At 40.7% G+C, this 15,104-nt stretch overlaps 1 protein-coding gene across 6 annotated transcripts in view; it reads right to left on the reverse strand.

Moving 5' to 3' along the window:
* The window catches only part of LOC117083604 (collagen alpha-1(VIII) chain), a 554,637-nt gene that overhangs the window by 404,301 nt on the left and 135,232 nt on the right, over window positions 1-15,104 (reverse strand). For 3 of the 6 annotated variants that reach the window (XM_033211487.1, XM_033211488.1, XM_033211490.1), the window contains 2 exons: window positions 5,763-6,093; window positions 235-2,561 (listed from right to left, as the gene is read on the reverse strand). The exons of 1 other annotated variant lie outside the window; for it this stretch is intronic. In XM_033211487.1, coding sequence (XP_033067378.1) covers window positions 652-2,561; window positions 5,763-6,093 — 2,241 coding nt within the window. In that variant the 3' untranslated portion in view covers window positions 235-651. Of the gene's footprint in view, window positions 1-234; window positions 2,562-5,762; window positions 6,094-15,104 lie in introns of those variants that run through there. 2 more of the 6 variants (XM_033211491.1, XM_033211489.1) reach the window with 1 other exon arrangement.

Genomic DNA, 15,104 nt, shown 5'->3' on the forward strand with positions numbered 1-15,104 from the left:
CGATTGGTTCACCCATTCTTTTAGAGACAATAGACACACAATTCTGATGAGGACTCCTGTTACTAAAAGACACAGCCTCTGATATGAGAGAGATATCCCTTTGACTAAAGCATTACCAGGGTCCCCAGGGCCCCCTCCCACTGGGGCAGTAACACTACAGGTCTCCCCACCATACATTCCATGTCAAGGTATCTACACAAATACAGAGGAAATTAAGCAAGTAAATACGGTATGTAATTGTTATCATTGATATTTCTTTAAGGCATATTTATAAATATTTTAAAGTAAACAATATGAGTGAGTGCCTTTCATTAGCTATGATCTTTCATACTGATATATTTTGACTGATCTGAATAAGCAGGTTATTGTGGAAGCATATAACATATAACAGCTAATATGATTCCAGTGGGTACAACCAAGTGTCAGTACTTGATACATAAATCTATCCCATCATTCTCAATTACAGGCTGCTGTGTGGAGTATTAAATATGCATCTTAGTTTTTATTTGTACACGATGGTCCAAATTTTCACTTAAACATAACTTTCCAACTATATAAATGTTTTGAAGCAATTAACGTTTTTCATTTGGATTTTTTGGTGCATGATTTTCTTTTCTTCTATAAAATCTCTTTCTTTTCTTTTCTTTTTTTTTACATGGGATACAATAAATATCCTGAAAAGGAGGAGTGGACATACTGCCCGGCATACAGTCCTGCAGCCTGTTCTGAGGGCATCTGGAGGAACACCCGGTCTCCGGGCCTGAGCAGCAGCACTGCACTCCCAGACGCCTGGTCCAGGAAGCCCTTTTTGTACTCGTCATACGTGTACATCATGGGCTCGTTGTTCTTGAATAGAGCAACCCACACGTTGCCCCCCTTGCAGTGAACGTGGTATGCAAAGTAGTAGACACCAGGGACCTCACAGGTGAAAATGCCCGTCTGCGGGTTGTAGTTCTGTCTGCCGTTATAGAGCAGTTTGTCAAACTTCACTGGGGCCCCCACCGGTGGGAAAGGTGCGGTTAGCTCGGCGGTAAATGCAGGCATCTCGTAGGCTGGCCCTCCATTCTTGCCTTTCTTAGCCCCGTAGGCATGGGGGGGTTTCACACCATCAATTCCCAGCCCCATATCTGGCAGATACTCTCCCTGGGGTGGTGGTGTAGGGGGCATCAAGGCTGGGGGTCCTGGGGGTCCTGGAGGGCCTGGGGGTCCTGGAAGGCCAGGCTGGCCTTGAGGACCAAGAGCACCAGGCTTCCCTGGGGGGCCATGAAGTCCTGCCACTCCGGGTTTCCCTACACCAGGGAACCCAGGGGGCCCTGGGAGGCCGGGCTCCCCTTTGGGGCCTGGAATCCCAGGTGGTCCAATGGGGCCACTAGGGCCCCCAATCCCTGGGATACCTGGGGGGCCCTGTAAACCCTGCTCCCCTGGGATTCCTGGCTCTCCCTTAGGTCCGAGAAGCCCTGGAACACCAGGGAGTCCTGGCACACCTTTGAGCCCAGCTTCCCCCTTGGGCCCTATGGGACCTGGCAAACCCCTCATGCCAGGAGGCCCTACTTCACCAAGGAAACCTGGCTTTCCTGGGAAGCCTTGAAGCCCTGGCTCACCCTTGGGACCTGGTGGCCCCTGTGGCCCTACAATCCCACCTTCTCCTTTGGGTCCAGGAAAACCAATAGCACCTGGAGGGCCCATAGGACCTGGGATTCCAGGCAGGCCTGGCTCGCCTGGAGGACCCCCTATTCCTGGGGCACCTATTGGTCCTTTCTCCCCTCTTGGTCCAAGAGCCCCAGGAACACCTCCTATGCCCCGGTCACCTTTGGGTCCTGGGAAGCCTGGTTTCCCAATCCCTGGAAGGCCTGGGGGTCCTGGTAACCCTGGCAGTCCTTGCTCCCCTTTGCCACCTGGAAATCCTGGCTGGCCTGGGATCCCATCCTGGCCTGGCTTTCCAACTCCGGGTATCCCAGGAGGTCCTTGAACCCCTGGTACCCCAATAGGGCCTTGTGGCCCAGGTTCTCCTGGAGCCCCTGGCTTTCCCAGGGGGCCCTGGGGTCCAGGGAAGCCTGTCACTCCTGGTTTGCCCACTCCTGGCAGTCCAACAGGGCCGGGAGGGCCATGCATCCCTGGAGGGCCCTTTACGCCTGGTGCACCTGGCATCCCGAAGCCCTTGTCTCCTTTAGGACCCCGAAGGCCTTGAGGTCCTGGTAGTCCTTTGAGTCCTCGATCACCCTTTGGTCCTGGTTGCCCTGGTAACCCTGGCCCACCTGGCTTCCCAATGCCAGGAAGTCCGTGAGGCCCTGGAGGTCCTTGTGGTCCTGGGATCCCCATAGGCCCAATTTCCCCTTTCTGTCCAATTTCTCCTTTTGCCCCAGGCATGCCCATGGCTCCTGGCTTCCCTGGCATTCCAGGCATACCTGGCTTTCCAACTCCTGGATATCCCTGTGGCCCTGGTTTTCCTTTAATTCCAGGTATCCCATGACCTGGCAAACCAGGGGGCCCAGGTGGTCCTCTTGGGCCAGGCTCTCCACGGGGACCTTGTTCCCCTCGTAAACTGGCTAATGGTATTTCTACTGGGAAGAGAAGAGAGAGAAGGGGTATGGGAGGAGAGAGAGAGAGATTGATTAGTAGATTGTCTCTCACATCAATGAAGTACTGACAACCATTATTTATTTCTGACACATTTGCCTAATACTTATCAAGAGGAAAGACTGGGAATAATATGCTCATCTTCTAGAACTTAAAAATCAGTCTGAGTATGGTGGCTCATGCCTATAATCCTACAGCTTTGGGAGGCCCAGGCAGGTGCATCACCTGAAGTCAGGAGTTTGAGACCAGCTTGGCCAACATGGCAAAACCCCATCTCTACTAAAAATACAAAAATTAGCTGGGTGTGGTGACACGTGCCTGTAGTCCCACCTACTTGGGAGGCTGAGACAGGTGAATCACTTGAACCCAGGAGGCAGAGGTTGCAGTGAGCCGAGATTGCACCACTGCACTCCAGCCTGGATGAAAGAGCGAAACTCCATCTCCAAAAAGAAAAAAATAAATAAGAAAGAAAAATCAAGCTGACAATTTCTTTTATGTATTTGAGGTATTTTTTGATAACTGATATGTGAAGCTGCTTGTATCAGCACTGGTTAAGTAAAGAAGCTAAAAAGTAATGAAGAAACATTTTTCCAAGTATAAAACTTGGAGATACTATGGTGTGTTTATTATAGTGAATTTGGAAGATTCAAAGATGTATAAAGAAAAATCAAATTTGCCTATAAGCCCACTACTCAGAGATAACCACTTAACATGTATATATATTTTCATCTCATTTGTTCTGGGTGTGTGTGTGTGTGTATTTTAAACAATATTGGAGTCATTATCCAAATTATAGTTGTATTTTATTTATGGGGTACAAAGTGATACTATGAGTCATGAATACAATGTGGAGTAATTAAATCAAGCTAAATATATCTATCACTTCAAATACTTATTTTTATCTGGTGAGAAATTTAAAATTTACTCTTTCAGTGATTTTGAAGTGTGTAATACATTATTATTAACTATACTCACTATGCTATGCAATAGATATCCAAAAAACAACTTATTTCTCCTGCCTAACTGAGGCTTTAAACCTTTCATCATCATCTCTCCATTCTCTCCCTCCTACCCCATCCCAAGGCCTCTGGTAACCACCGTTCTCCTCTGGGTTTCTATGAGTTCGATTGTTTTAGATTCCACATTTAAGTGAGAATATGCAGGATTTTTCTTTCTGTGCCTGGCAAAGTTTTTAAATATAATAATTTATGGCCAAAATATTTCCTCTTATGCTTAAATACAGTATGATGTGGAATATAAAAGGAAAGAATAGAGTTATTTTATTTTGTGTGTGGTTCAATAACATCTTACCTTTAGAATCAGTAGATTTGCTTAATTTCTTCAATGTGCTGTGGGATTTCCTAAGCCTCAAATATTAGTTCATTAATTTAACAAATACTTTCTCATATGCAAATCTGGCTTTTAAGTAGGAGAGCTGAGTAAGATATTTTAGAATGATAAACAGTATGGATGAAGTCGAGAGCTTGGTTTAGGAGCAAGAAGCTCTGCTTATCTTTCTGGTCTTGGCATAAGATCGTGACTGGGTCCCTTAAGCCATTAGCATCTCTGCTTGCCTGTCTACACACAAGAATAAGAATAAGACAGCCACACTACAAGATTAAATGTGAAAGGTGTCACCGTTTCTCAAATTGTTATTGAAATACACAGCACACGCTGTTATAATGAACATGCTGTGCCTTTCAGATAAACACAACTCTGGATCTCCCATGCTGCTGGGACTAATGGAGAACATGGAGAAATGAAATGTATGGTCCCAATATCTTCTTGGCATAATGCTTATGTCACTAGTTGCACCTTAATCCTGACCATTGTACTTTTCACTGACTTACTGTCCGGGAATAAAATACAAACAGAGAATTCATATTCTTTTAAAATATGAGTACCCATCAGAGTAAGTACAAGAAGTGCCAAAGGCCAGGCAAGCCATTCAATAAAGGAAGGGAAAGAAATGTCTGAGATAATCTTCTAAGTATAGTACGAGCTCCTAAAGAGAATAAAGTCAGTAATACTTTCTTTATGTGAATAGATATGATTATAGTACTATTCAGGCATGCTATTTCTAACCAGTGAATTGTGTAGTTACTGTATTGAGTTATTTGGGGAAGAGTAGGAGAGATGAATCAGGAATCCCTGGTGTCTAGCACAGTGCCTGGAACACATTCTGTTCTTACTGAGGATTTGTTGAATGAGCAGTTGTAGCAACTGCAGTTTCCTATGGTGCTTTAGCATTTACTCAGCACTTTACTTAGCATGTATGTCACTGATTCTCTCAACAATCTTATTTTACAAATGAAGAAAAATAGGCTCAGAAAGGTCAAATGACTAGGTCTCTCTCATTTCTGGCATCCAGGCATCTAGGCCTCTAAGTTCCAAATCCAGTAGTTCTCCAGAGGTGGAGCTTCCTGCCATTGTAGGGACTAGCGGGACTGGCTCCACTTACTCAAAGGTAATTGCTCCTCTGATGCAGCAAATGCTAGGTTTCTGAGAACTCCAGACAAACCAAATGAATTTATTGTCAAGTGTCTATCACACTGAGGGGCATTTTGTAGGTGCTAAATAAATATGCCAAGAAAGCAACAGGAGAGATTTTCAGGTGTCATCCCTAGATGCAGTCTGTACTCTTAGTTTCCTTCTGTTGATCTATTGATTGACATATGTAATTAGAGTAGTATTAAAAACACTTGCACTTATCTAATACTTTGTTCGCAAAATGCTTTCATGTGACTTTTCTTTTAACACAGCAGGTCCTTACAACACTGTTCTCTTAGTTCAGAAGACTAAGTTCAGAAGTCACCTTTCTTTGTTTTCACTGCTTTAGCTCCCAGCATCTGACCCAGAGCCTGACACAAATAGGTGGTCCCTATAGATAGTTGCTGAATGTTTGAATAAATAAATAATAAGAGGATAGACTATTTGTGATTTAACATATTTTATATAATCTGATGCTAGTTAAAATAATAAAGCAAAACATAAATGGTAATCTTATCTGTATCTTTAAGGTTTGAACTTTTCAAGAATATGGTTTAGAACACAGTAGGCATTTTAAAAATGCCAATAACAAATTCTAAAACTAAAGTTTCTCAAATAGATCTTCCCCCTCTGATCCCATAATTTAGAGGTTGGGAAAGCTGTTGCTTTATAACAGCCTGGGAGTATGATATTACCTTTGCCTTTCTTGGGTACTGCTTCCTTGCCCATTCTTGGCGCCGGTTGAATTTCCTTCATATATTGGGGTAGGTGCGGATACTCTTTGCCATACTGCAAGTGGGGCATCTCCTTGCCCATGGCAAGGCCATCTTTGGCCAAAGGCATGTGAGGTACTTGCTGACCCAGGGGCTGGTATTGTGGAATTTGTGGTGGCATCTGAGGAGGAATTTGAGGTGGCAGCGGCTTGATCCCATAGTAGGCACCAGCCTGAATGAGCCTGATGGAGCTCAGGGAAATGGTAAGCAGCACTCCCAGCAGCTGCAGAGGGCCAGGCAGCACAGCCATCACCTGTGGGAGGAACCAATGCACCAACTTGGTGAAACTCTGCAAGGCCAGGTGACTTGAGTTTATTTAGGGATAGAAGCGGGGAATAAAAGGGAAACAGTCTTTAACATCAGAACTTCATGATAGAAGGCAAATGAAAAGGAAAATGCTACCTTTCTATAGAAAACAAACAAATGAAAAATAGAGAAGAGTGGAATCTGTCAAATAAAGGCAGTTGGTGGGAACACAGACTATGGGAGAGACTACTGGGTGTTCCCCATATCGATTCTGCCCTTCTTCCCCTGTTTTCCCATCTTCACCTGGGAGCAGAGCAGCCCAGAATGAAGACATTTCATCCAGGCAGGGCCATTTCAGCCATTCTGGCGAATTGTGTGTAGTTGTCATGGGTGTACCTTCCAGGAAGAATCCTAAAAAGGAGTGGGCATGTCTTCCCTTTCCTCCTTCCTTCTGGCTGGATTGCTGATATGTTGCTGGAAACATATTTTTTTTTTTTTTTTTTTTTTTTTTTTTTTTTTTTTTAGTGATTCTTAACCTTTATTCTCAAGCACATTTTTAAAATAGAATGTTACTCCCAAGAAAAAGAAAAACTATAAAGAGCTACTTGACCTTTGTCACAAAGTATTTTTTTTTTTTAAATGTCTATGTTTTATTTTATTTTATTTATTTATTTTTTTTATTATACTTTAAGTTCTAGGGTACATGTGCATGACGTTTATATCATGTATAACTCCCCAATGCAATCCCTTTTTTAGGGAATATTTTAAAACATATTTAAAAACATATTTTTTAGGTCCCTTTAAAACCACACATCTTGGACCATGAGGTGAATGCAGTGCACAGAGGATGACAAAACAAGCTAGAAGAAACCTCAGTCCTGGTTGAATACAAGATGCCATACCAATCCTTAAATCTGGACTTTGTTTACCCAAGAGAGAAGTGAAGTTCTGTCTTCTTTAAGCCACTGTTAGTTTGGGCAGTCTACATTTGCATGAAATCTAATCCTAACAGAATACATTCTGATAAAAGGAGGCAAAACTGGTGACAAGTTAGGCTTTGTTAGTAAGTGCCAAAATTATATTCTAAATGAAAACAGTTAATAATTTATAGGCTTTATGTTACAGTAGAGATTTTTCATCTGCCAGATGAGGGCTGCTTTGATGTAGTCACAAACAAATGTAAATGTAAAGAGCAAACTACAACAAAGACTGCAGAAGTCTTCTGAATTGAAGAGAAAAATGCTTCTTCATATGACAGTATGAAATATTTTAAAAATCACTGTCATAATTATGTACCTTTATTTCTTGTATTTAAATACTATGAATTCATTAGTTTAGAAATTGGTTAATTGGACCGTTAAAGTCTATTTTTGTTCTTTTATGAAAGAAAGGAGTTTATGAAGCAAATTAGTTGTATAAATACGAGGGAGATGTTTAACTATTGATAAGAATATGCTGTTTCTAAGCCCATTAATAGCACTCTTTACAAATTGGCAGTAAACAGAATTAATATAAATGGGGCTTATCTGTTTATAAAAACCAGCTTGAAAAGACCTCTGTTTGGAAACGCCCTAGGCCTAAAACCAGACAGCCAGATAAGTGCATTGTTGGCAAACGCACACTAGAGGGCAAGTGTGTTACACACGTAGGTCTGTTCAATATTCTGCCTGCCCAGCCCTGTCCCCTGTAGTACTAACACTGGGCATACACCCATTACATGCTCACACTTTATTAAGGGACTTAATGAAAATTTGAATCTTAAGGGCCATGTCATCATAATGCTGGAGAGAGAGAGAGAGAAGTGGCAAGTTTCTCACGATGTTTAATGTAAGTATCTTCTGGAAAACTTTGAAAAAACTTCTGTCTATATTCAATTTCCATTCTCACAGGAGTTGTTTTCTTTGCTTTTGTCTTACTTAATTCTGGGTCATAGTTTTCCACTTCTTAGAAAATGTGCGTTGATTTTGCAATATCCTATTCAAGGGTAATGCCAAGAGTGTAAACAGGCTACAAAAAGATTGGTTAATAAAAAGCACCTAAGAAAATACTTAAAATGAATCCCTATCACAAAGTTCAATGCTTTACAATTTTTCTAAATATACTAACTAATCATTTTTCCTCTGGAAAAATGAAAAAACAGTTGCTAGGCCCATTTGGGAATACTAAGATGAATATAATATGGCCAGTGGGCCTTACCATCAAGGAGCTTGTACTCTTAGTAGGGTTGACAGATGTGCAAACTGTTATTGAGAGGCAAAGGATATCTAGCAAAAAGTAAATTTTCCTCCTACTTCTGTTCTCCAGTATCTAAAATCCCTTATATTTGAAGCAACAATTTTTCCTCATATTTTTCAGATAGTCTGTGGATATGCACGTATAATATACATCCTTTTCAAACATAAGTTGCAGTATACTATACACACTTCTATTTTTTGCTTTTTTCATTCAAAGATCAGTACTTATTTCTTATCTAGTTATGTGTATCTAAACAGATTCTTTAAGTTCTTCATTTATTAAAATAAGACTTGGAGGTTCTCTTAAGTCTTGTTTAGCTTTAACATTCAATGTCTGCAAGACAGTTACTAGAGATCTGAAAGTGTTAGTCCATACCAGAAATGTGTGGTAATATCTGGTAATGTATAAGCTGGTGCTTAATTCTACTTTTGGGGATGAATGAATTTGGTTATTGAGCCCCAGACTTGTAGTAAAGTCTTTAATAATAAGCTAGCATGTTTGGCCCTTCACCCTTCCATCAATTCAGTGGATGTGTTGGATTATACTTAACAATCTTTAAACCAGGACAATCTAATGAAATACTGGAAAACTGGAAGGAGATGAAATGCCTGGAAGAATACCAGTTGAATTATTTCCTCTCGTAGGCTTGACCTTTCTCTCCTGTAAACCAGCTCCTTAGGTCTGCCATCTGCCATTTCTCTGGCTCTTTATCTAAATAAACTTTGTTCAGTTTTAACTTGAATATTTATGTAAGGGCCCTGGTTAGAATTTACCACTTTACTTATTCCTACTAATTTTTCTCCTGTCCCTGAGGATATTTTTGGCGGTCAAAGTGGTGTGATGGTTCTCCCAAATCACTAAAAAGAACATCAAATTTGGGTAACTTTATACAAACACCTGGCGAGAAAGAAGGAACCTGCGAAATTTTGCTGGGAAGAAATTGTGATAGTGGGTTTTCATGCCTCTCTTTCTGGGAATGTGGAGCACAATAATATTGTGAGTTCTCCTTAATATTTTCTTTGATTTCTATTTGTTTGACAGCTGGGTGTGTGTGTGTTTGTGTTCTTGAACATAAGCATATCTAAACATATGTAAACATTGAATCTTTGCCAGCCAAGCTGGCTTAGTGATGGGTGTCATGTCATGTGACAAAAGCACTGTCAAATAAGTCAAAAGACTTGTATTTAAGTTTTGACTCTGCCATTCTTCATGCCTATGACCTTGGACAAGTCCCTTATCTTCACTAAGCCTCAGTTTTCTTACCTATAAAATAGAAATTATAATCTCTGTCTATCCCTCAGAGCTGTTCAGAGGTACAAATGATAATATGAATTCTTTGTAAGCTGAAAAGGACTATTCACATTTAAGTTATTATTAATGGAGTGTGATCAGAAAGACAAATCAAAACCAACTAAAATGTCAAACATTTTCAGAGAAGGATACTAGCAAAGTAAATGTGAGGTTAACTGCAATAATGATAACCTAACATGAATAAAACAGTAATGGCCATTAAATGTACTTGTTAAAAATGATTTAGGAAAAGAACAGCTGAACCAAGGCACCAAGGCAGTCATTCATTCATGTGTCAAGAATTACCAATCCTAGACATCTTGAACAGCGCTAAATGGCTTCCTACATTTGGTCAGGGCTTCAGAGAGTTTCAGATTCCTCATATGACCTGTAATGTATATAACAGAATAATATGATATATATATTAACAGAATAATGTGATAGATATATTATTTTGGATGCTCCTCAGCATTCTATTTGTACATTTATCCTCATGATACTTTGGCTTACTCAATACAGAAGAATGTTTAAACATTTAATCTGTTGGTCCTTGCCTTGAATCCAACTTTCCCTTTCACATAGGCTAACACAGCATGTCTTTGTGTATGTGTGTGTGTCTCTGTTTGTTGTTTTTGATTTTGTTTTTTTGAGACAGAGTCTCACTCTGTCGCCCAGGCTGGAGTGCAGTGGAGCGATCTCCGCTCACTGCAGCTCTGCCTCACAGGTTCATGCCATTCTCCTGCCTCAGCATCCCATAGCTGGGACTACAGGCGCCCACCACCACGCCTGGCTAATTTTTTGTATTTTTAGTAGAGACGGGGTTTCACCGTGTTAGCCAGGATGGTCTCCATCTCCTGACCTCGTGATCCACCTGCCTCGGCCTCCCAAAATGCTGGGATTACAGGTGTGAGCCACTGCGCCCAGCCTATGTGTGTCTCTGTTGTGTGTGGTGTGTACAAGCCTCTCTTATCAGCTCCTGGGCTGGTCTTCTGTGCCTCCTACTTGTACAAGATTTGTAGTCTCTCAAGAGCCTCAGATTTGCCACCCTAAAGGAAGGGAAGGTCAGGCAGAATCCTCTTCCAGTGTTCACCAGAATTGCCTTCCTGGTTTTTCCATGCCACTCAAAGAAAATTCTCTCTTGATTGTACTTCTCAGGGCAATTCATTCATTAGATATATCTATTGAACACTTACAAATTGTTAGGAAATGTTCTGAGTATTGGAGATACAGTGGTGAATTAGAGAGTGGAGGTCTTATCTTATTGAACTCACATTCTAGTGTGGACAGATAGGTGATAAACATTAAAAATAAATTTTATAATTTCAGATTTGAGTGCTGTGAAAAAGCAGTTGTGGGTGTCTTAGTTATTAGGGCTGCTATAGCAAAAATACTATAGGCTTATAAAGAACAGCAATTTCTTAGTGTTCATGAGTCTGGGAAGTTCAAGATCAAGGTGCCAGCAGATTGGGTGTCTAGTGAGAACCCACTTTCTGGTTCATAGATGACACCGTTTTGCTGTGTCCTTACGTGATAAAAGGGGCAAGGGAGCTCTCTGGAGTCTCTTTTATAGAAGCACAAATTCTATTCTTGAGGACTTTGCACTCATGATCTAATCATCTCCCATAGGCCCCACCTCCTAATATCATCACTTTGTGGGGGTCATATTTTAACATATGAATTTGGGGACATAAACATTCAGTGTATAGCAGCAGGGTAAAGGGATCAAGAATGACGGAGTGGAAGCACTCCGATGTTTTGGAAAGAATAGTAGGGAACGACATCTGAGGAAGTAAATTTTGGATACAGATGTGAAGGTTGAGAAATTTATCTCTCTTAAGACAATGTATGGGGAAAAAAGGAGGGTCCTATTTACTACAATGTTAGTTGAAGGTACCTTTCATAATACAGACTCATTTCAAAAGTATGTTCTTCATCCATGCCTGACCTCATTTTGAATTCTTTATTTACCATATTCTTTTTTCCTGGAAGATAATTATTTTCCTTTTCTTTCTCTGTAGATTTCAGTCCTACCATTAGTTTTCTATGGTTGTCATAACAAAGTATCTCAGACTGGGTGGCTCAATAGAAATTAATTTTCTCACAGTTCTACAGACATTGAAGTTCAAGGTCAAAATATTGGCAGAGTTGGATTCTGCTGGAGCCTCTCTCCTTGGCTTATAGACTTATATAAGTAGGGTGGCATTAAAACTCAAAATACCTCCTCCATAGGTCTGCTGTGTGCCTGAAATTTCTGTTAAAGTTCCAGAATTGTAAGCAAACAAAATAAGGAATAAATGAAAATAGTCCACTAGACGGTAATGCCTCTTTTGGAGGGCTCTTTTCCTCAATAGCCAGATTTTATGACTATCTTGCAGCAGAAAAGCCAGAAGCCTACAGAAGCTAAGTGACTTACCCACAGTCCAAAGATTTGTATGACAGATGATTGATCTATAATGGAGAACAGGGCCCAAGGAACTGGGACTCAGGAAATTTAGGAGTATTGGGCCTGGGACAGTCTGGGAGGTGTAGGTGGATTACCCTTGCTGGGAATGGGTAGAGAATAACATGGAGGTACAAGGTAACAGGAACCCTAGAGAAGCCTAGCCTCATCACAAAGCCTCTCTCACAGTTTCTGGGAAGAGAGGGTGGCCATCATGGCATGATTAATTTGTGTCTACCACATCACCACTTAGAGACAGGAGTTAATGTATTCAAGAGGAATCTCCTGCAGCCTGGCCTCCCAGGAAAGGAATTGTCCTCCACCAAAGCTCCATGGAAACTGGTTACAGTTTACACATAAGACGAACATAAGACCTCCTTGCGTCTTCACAGTCTTTTCTCCATATGTCTGTGTCCTACTTGCCTCTTCTTATTTACCAGCCACACCGGTCATCCTATTGACCTCATTTTAACTTAATTTCCTCTTAAAGGCCCTATTTTCAAATATGCTTACATTCTGAGGTACTTGGGGTTCAACATATGCATTCTGGGGGACACAACTCAGCCTATCACACCTTCTTTCCTCCAGACCAACTCTATTCCTGCCTCTTCTGTGAAGGCTTCCCCACCTCCATCATCATTATTCTCCTAAAGTTAAATACAAAGTCAGATGTGACTGTAACCAGGCTTACGTTTTTTTTCTTGTTGTTTTTTGTCCATTAGACTAAACATGATTGTAAGCTTTCTGAGGACAAGAAGAATTTGACTTCTTCATATTTACTGATGGATCCTCACAGTCCAGATTCTTAGTGTGTTGATAGGGGGGCTTTCAAAAATATCGAATTTAGCTTCACTCCCCAATTAAAATTCTGCCTACAGAGGTTGTTGATAGAAAGTCCTATTTTTAACTTGGATATTAATAATGATGGGAACATTTAAAAAGCAGCTCATTATCTTGTACAGTTTTGTTGCTTTTTAAATTGTCTAAGCAACTTTTAGAGAGACTTACCTTTTTTGATTCATATATGGAGGTGCACATGTAGCTTACTATTAGTGGTGGAGGAAAGGAGGGCATGTTGAGAAAATGAATCCCAAAATTTGGCCATAAGATAAAAGATGGGCACATGTCCTTTTATTGTCGTGCTAAGATCATTTTCAAATAAGCCCACCTTAGGGTCATCTGATAAAGGATACGTACCTTTGTTGCAAAATTGATTAGTATTAGAAATATTAACAACTCTTTAACTATATTGATCAATCACCCTCAGGTAAGTAACTCAGCATTATCTCAACATTGTTTTTTTATTTACTGGAAAAAAGTCCCAGGTACTATATAGTCATGAGGTGCATAACGACACTTAAGTCAGCAAAGGACCCTATTTATGCCAGTGGTCCCATAAGAATATAATGGAGCTGAAAAATTCCTGTCGCCTAGTGAGGTCTTAGCTATCATACTGTCTGTGGTGCAATGCATTATCTTTTCTATGTTTAGATATATTTAGATATACAAATGCTTACCATTGTGTTACAGTTGCCTACAGTATTCAGTACAGTAACATGCTATATAGGTTTGTAGCCTAGGATTAATAGGCTATGCCACATAGCCTAGATATGTAGCAAGTGGTACCATCTAGGTTTGTGTAAGTACACTCCATGATGTTTGTACAATGACAAAATCAGTTAATGGTGCATCTCTCAGAACATATTCCCGTTGTTAAATGACACATAACTGTACTTCAAATACATTATATCATTAATCCCATATCCATTTCTTAGGTCTTTTTTGACATATCAGTTTCTAATTGATAATGTCCCCATCCTGTATTTATAGGATTGATTATTTTACTGAAATTCAAGACCGTATACAGTTATTCCTGTTACATTCCGAGTCAAAAATTGAAAACTGTTATTTGATTACTTGTAGAAGCTGCCATCCAATATATTAGCTGACAAAGTTCCAGCTTTGTTTTACAAGGTACAGATCCATCTAACTGTACTGTCAGTTTTCTCCATCTTGTCCTCCAAATATCAAGGCCCTCTTTTTGCGTGAAATAAGGAATTCTTCTGTTACATAAGACAAGCTCTTAGACAGGCTTCCTTACTCTTTGCTTTTCTGACTAGGAATACAAGCTTAAAATATTAATTAAGTCACAAAGCCACTGGCAAGGTAAATATGCTGAGATGGAGCCTGATAGGGTTTGGCTCTGTGGCCCCACCCAAATCTCATCTCAAATTATAATCCCCACATGTCAAGGGAGGGACCTAGTGGGAGGTGATTGGATCATGGGAGTGGTTTACCCTGTGCCATTCTCGTGATGGTGAGTTCTCATGAGATCTGATGGTTTAAAAGTGTTTGGCAGTTCCCCCCAACCCCCATACCTTGCGAGCACGCTCTCTCTCTCTTCTGCTACCTTGTGAAGAAAGTTCTTGCTTCTCCTTCTCCTTCCATCGTGATTATAAGTTTCTTGAGGCCTCCCCAGTCATGCGGAACTGTGAGTCAATTAAACCCCCTTTCTTTATTACTCAGTCTCAGGTAGTTCTTTATAGCAGTGTGAAAATGGACCAATAGAGAGCCCAAATAAATAAGCCTGTCAGATTCTGGTCAATCAATCACATGGAGGCAGTGGTCAAGACCATCAAATACACATTCACTGGTTTTGGTCATTCTGCTCATTTACATCTACCAGGATGGCTATAAATGTAAAACAGCCTAAATTATATGCTTCACTAACAAATCCTGAATTCTGTAATTGAGAGCAGCCAATTACCCCCATGTACTAGCTATAGTCAGATAATTACCTCATGGGACCAACAAAACTTGAGAAGTCAATTAGGTTGTGCCCCCAGCTCTAGAAATGAGCCACACACATAATGCCTCTGAAATGAATGGCCAACCACCACATTCCAAAGGTTCTCCAGAGGAGATTTTACAATATTCCCTAGTAACCAATTGTAGGATTTCACATTAGATTTCCTAATATCTAATCTGAATCTCTTCTGCTGAACTGTAAGCTCATTGCCTTTTTTCCACTCTCAAAGGAGTTGGGAAACATC

The sequence above is a fragment of the Trachypithecus francoisi genome, unplaced genomic scaffold (genome assembly GCF_009764315.1).
Source record: "Trachypithecus francoisi isolate TF-2019V2 unplaced genomic scaffold, Tfra_2.0 Lachesis_group0, whole genome shotgun sequence".
Lineage (NCBI taxonomy): Eukaryota > Metazoa > Chordata > Mammalia > Primates > Cercopithecidae > Trachypithecus > Trachypithecus francoisi.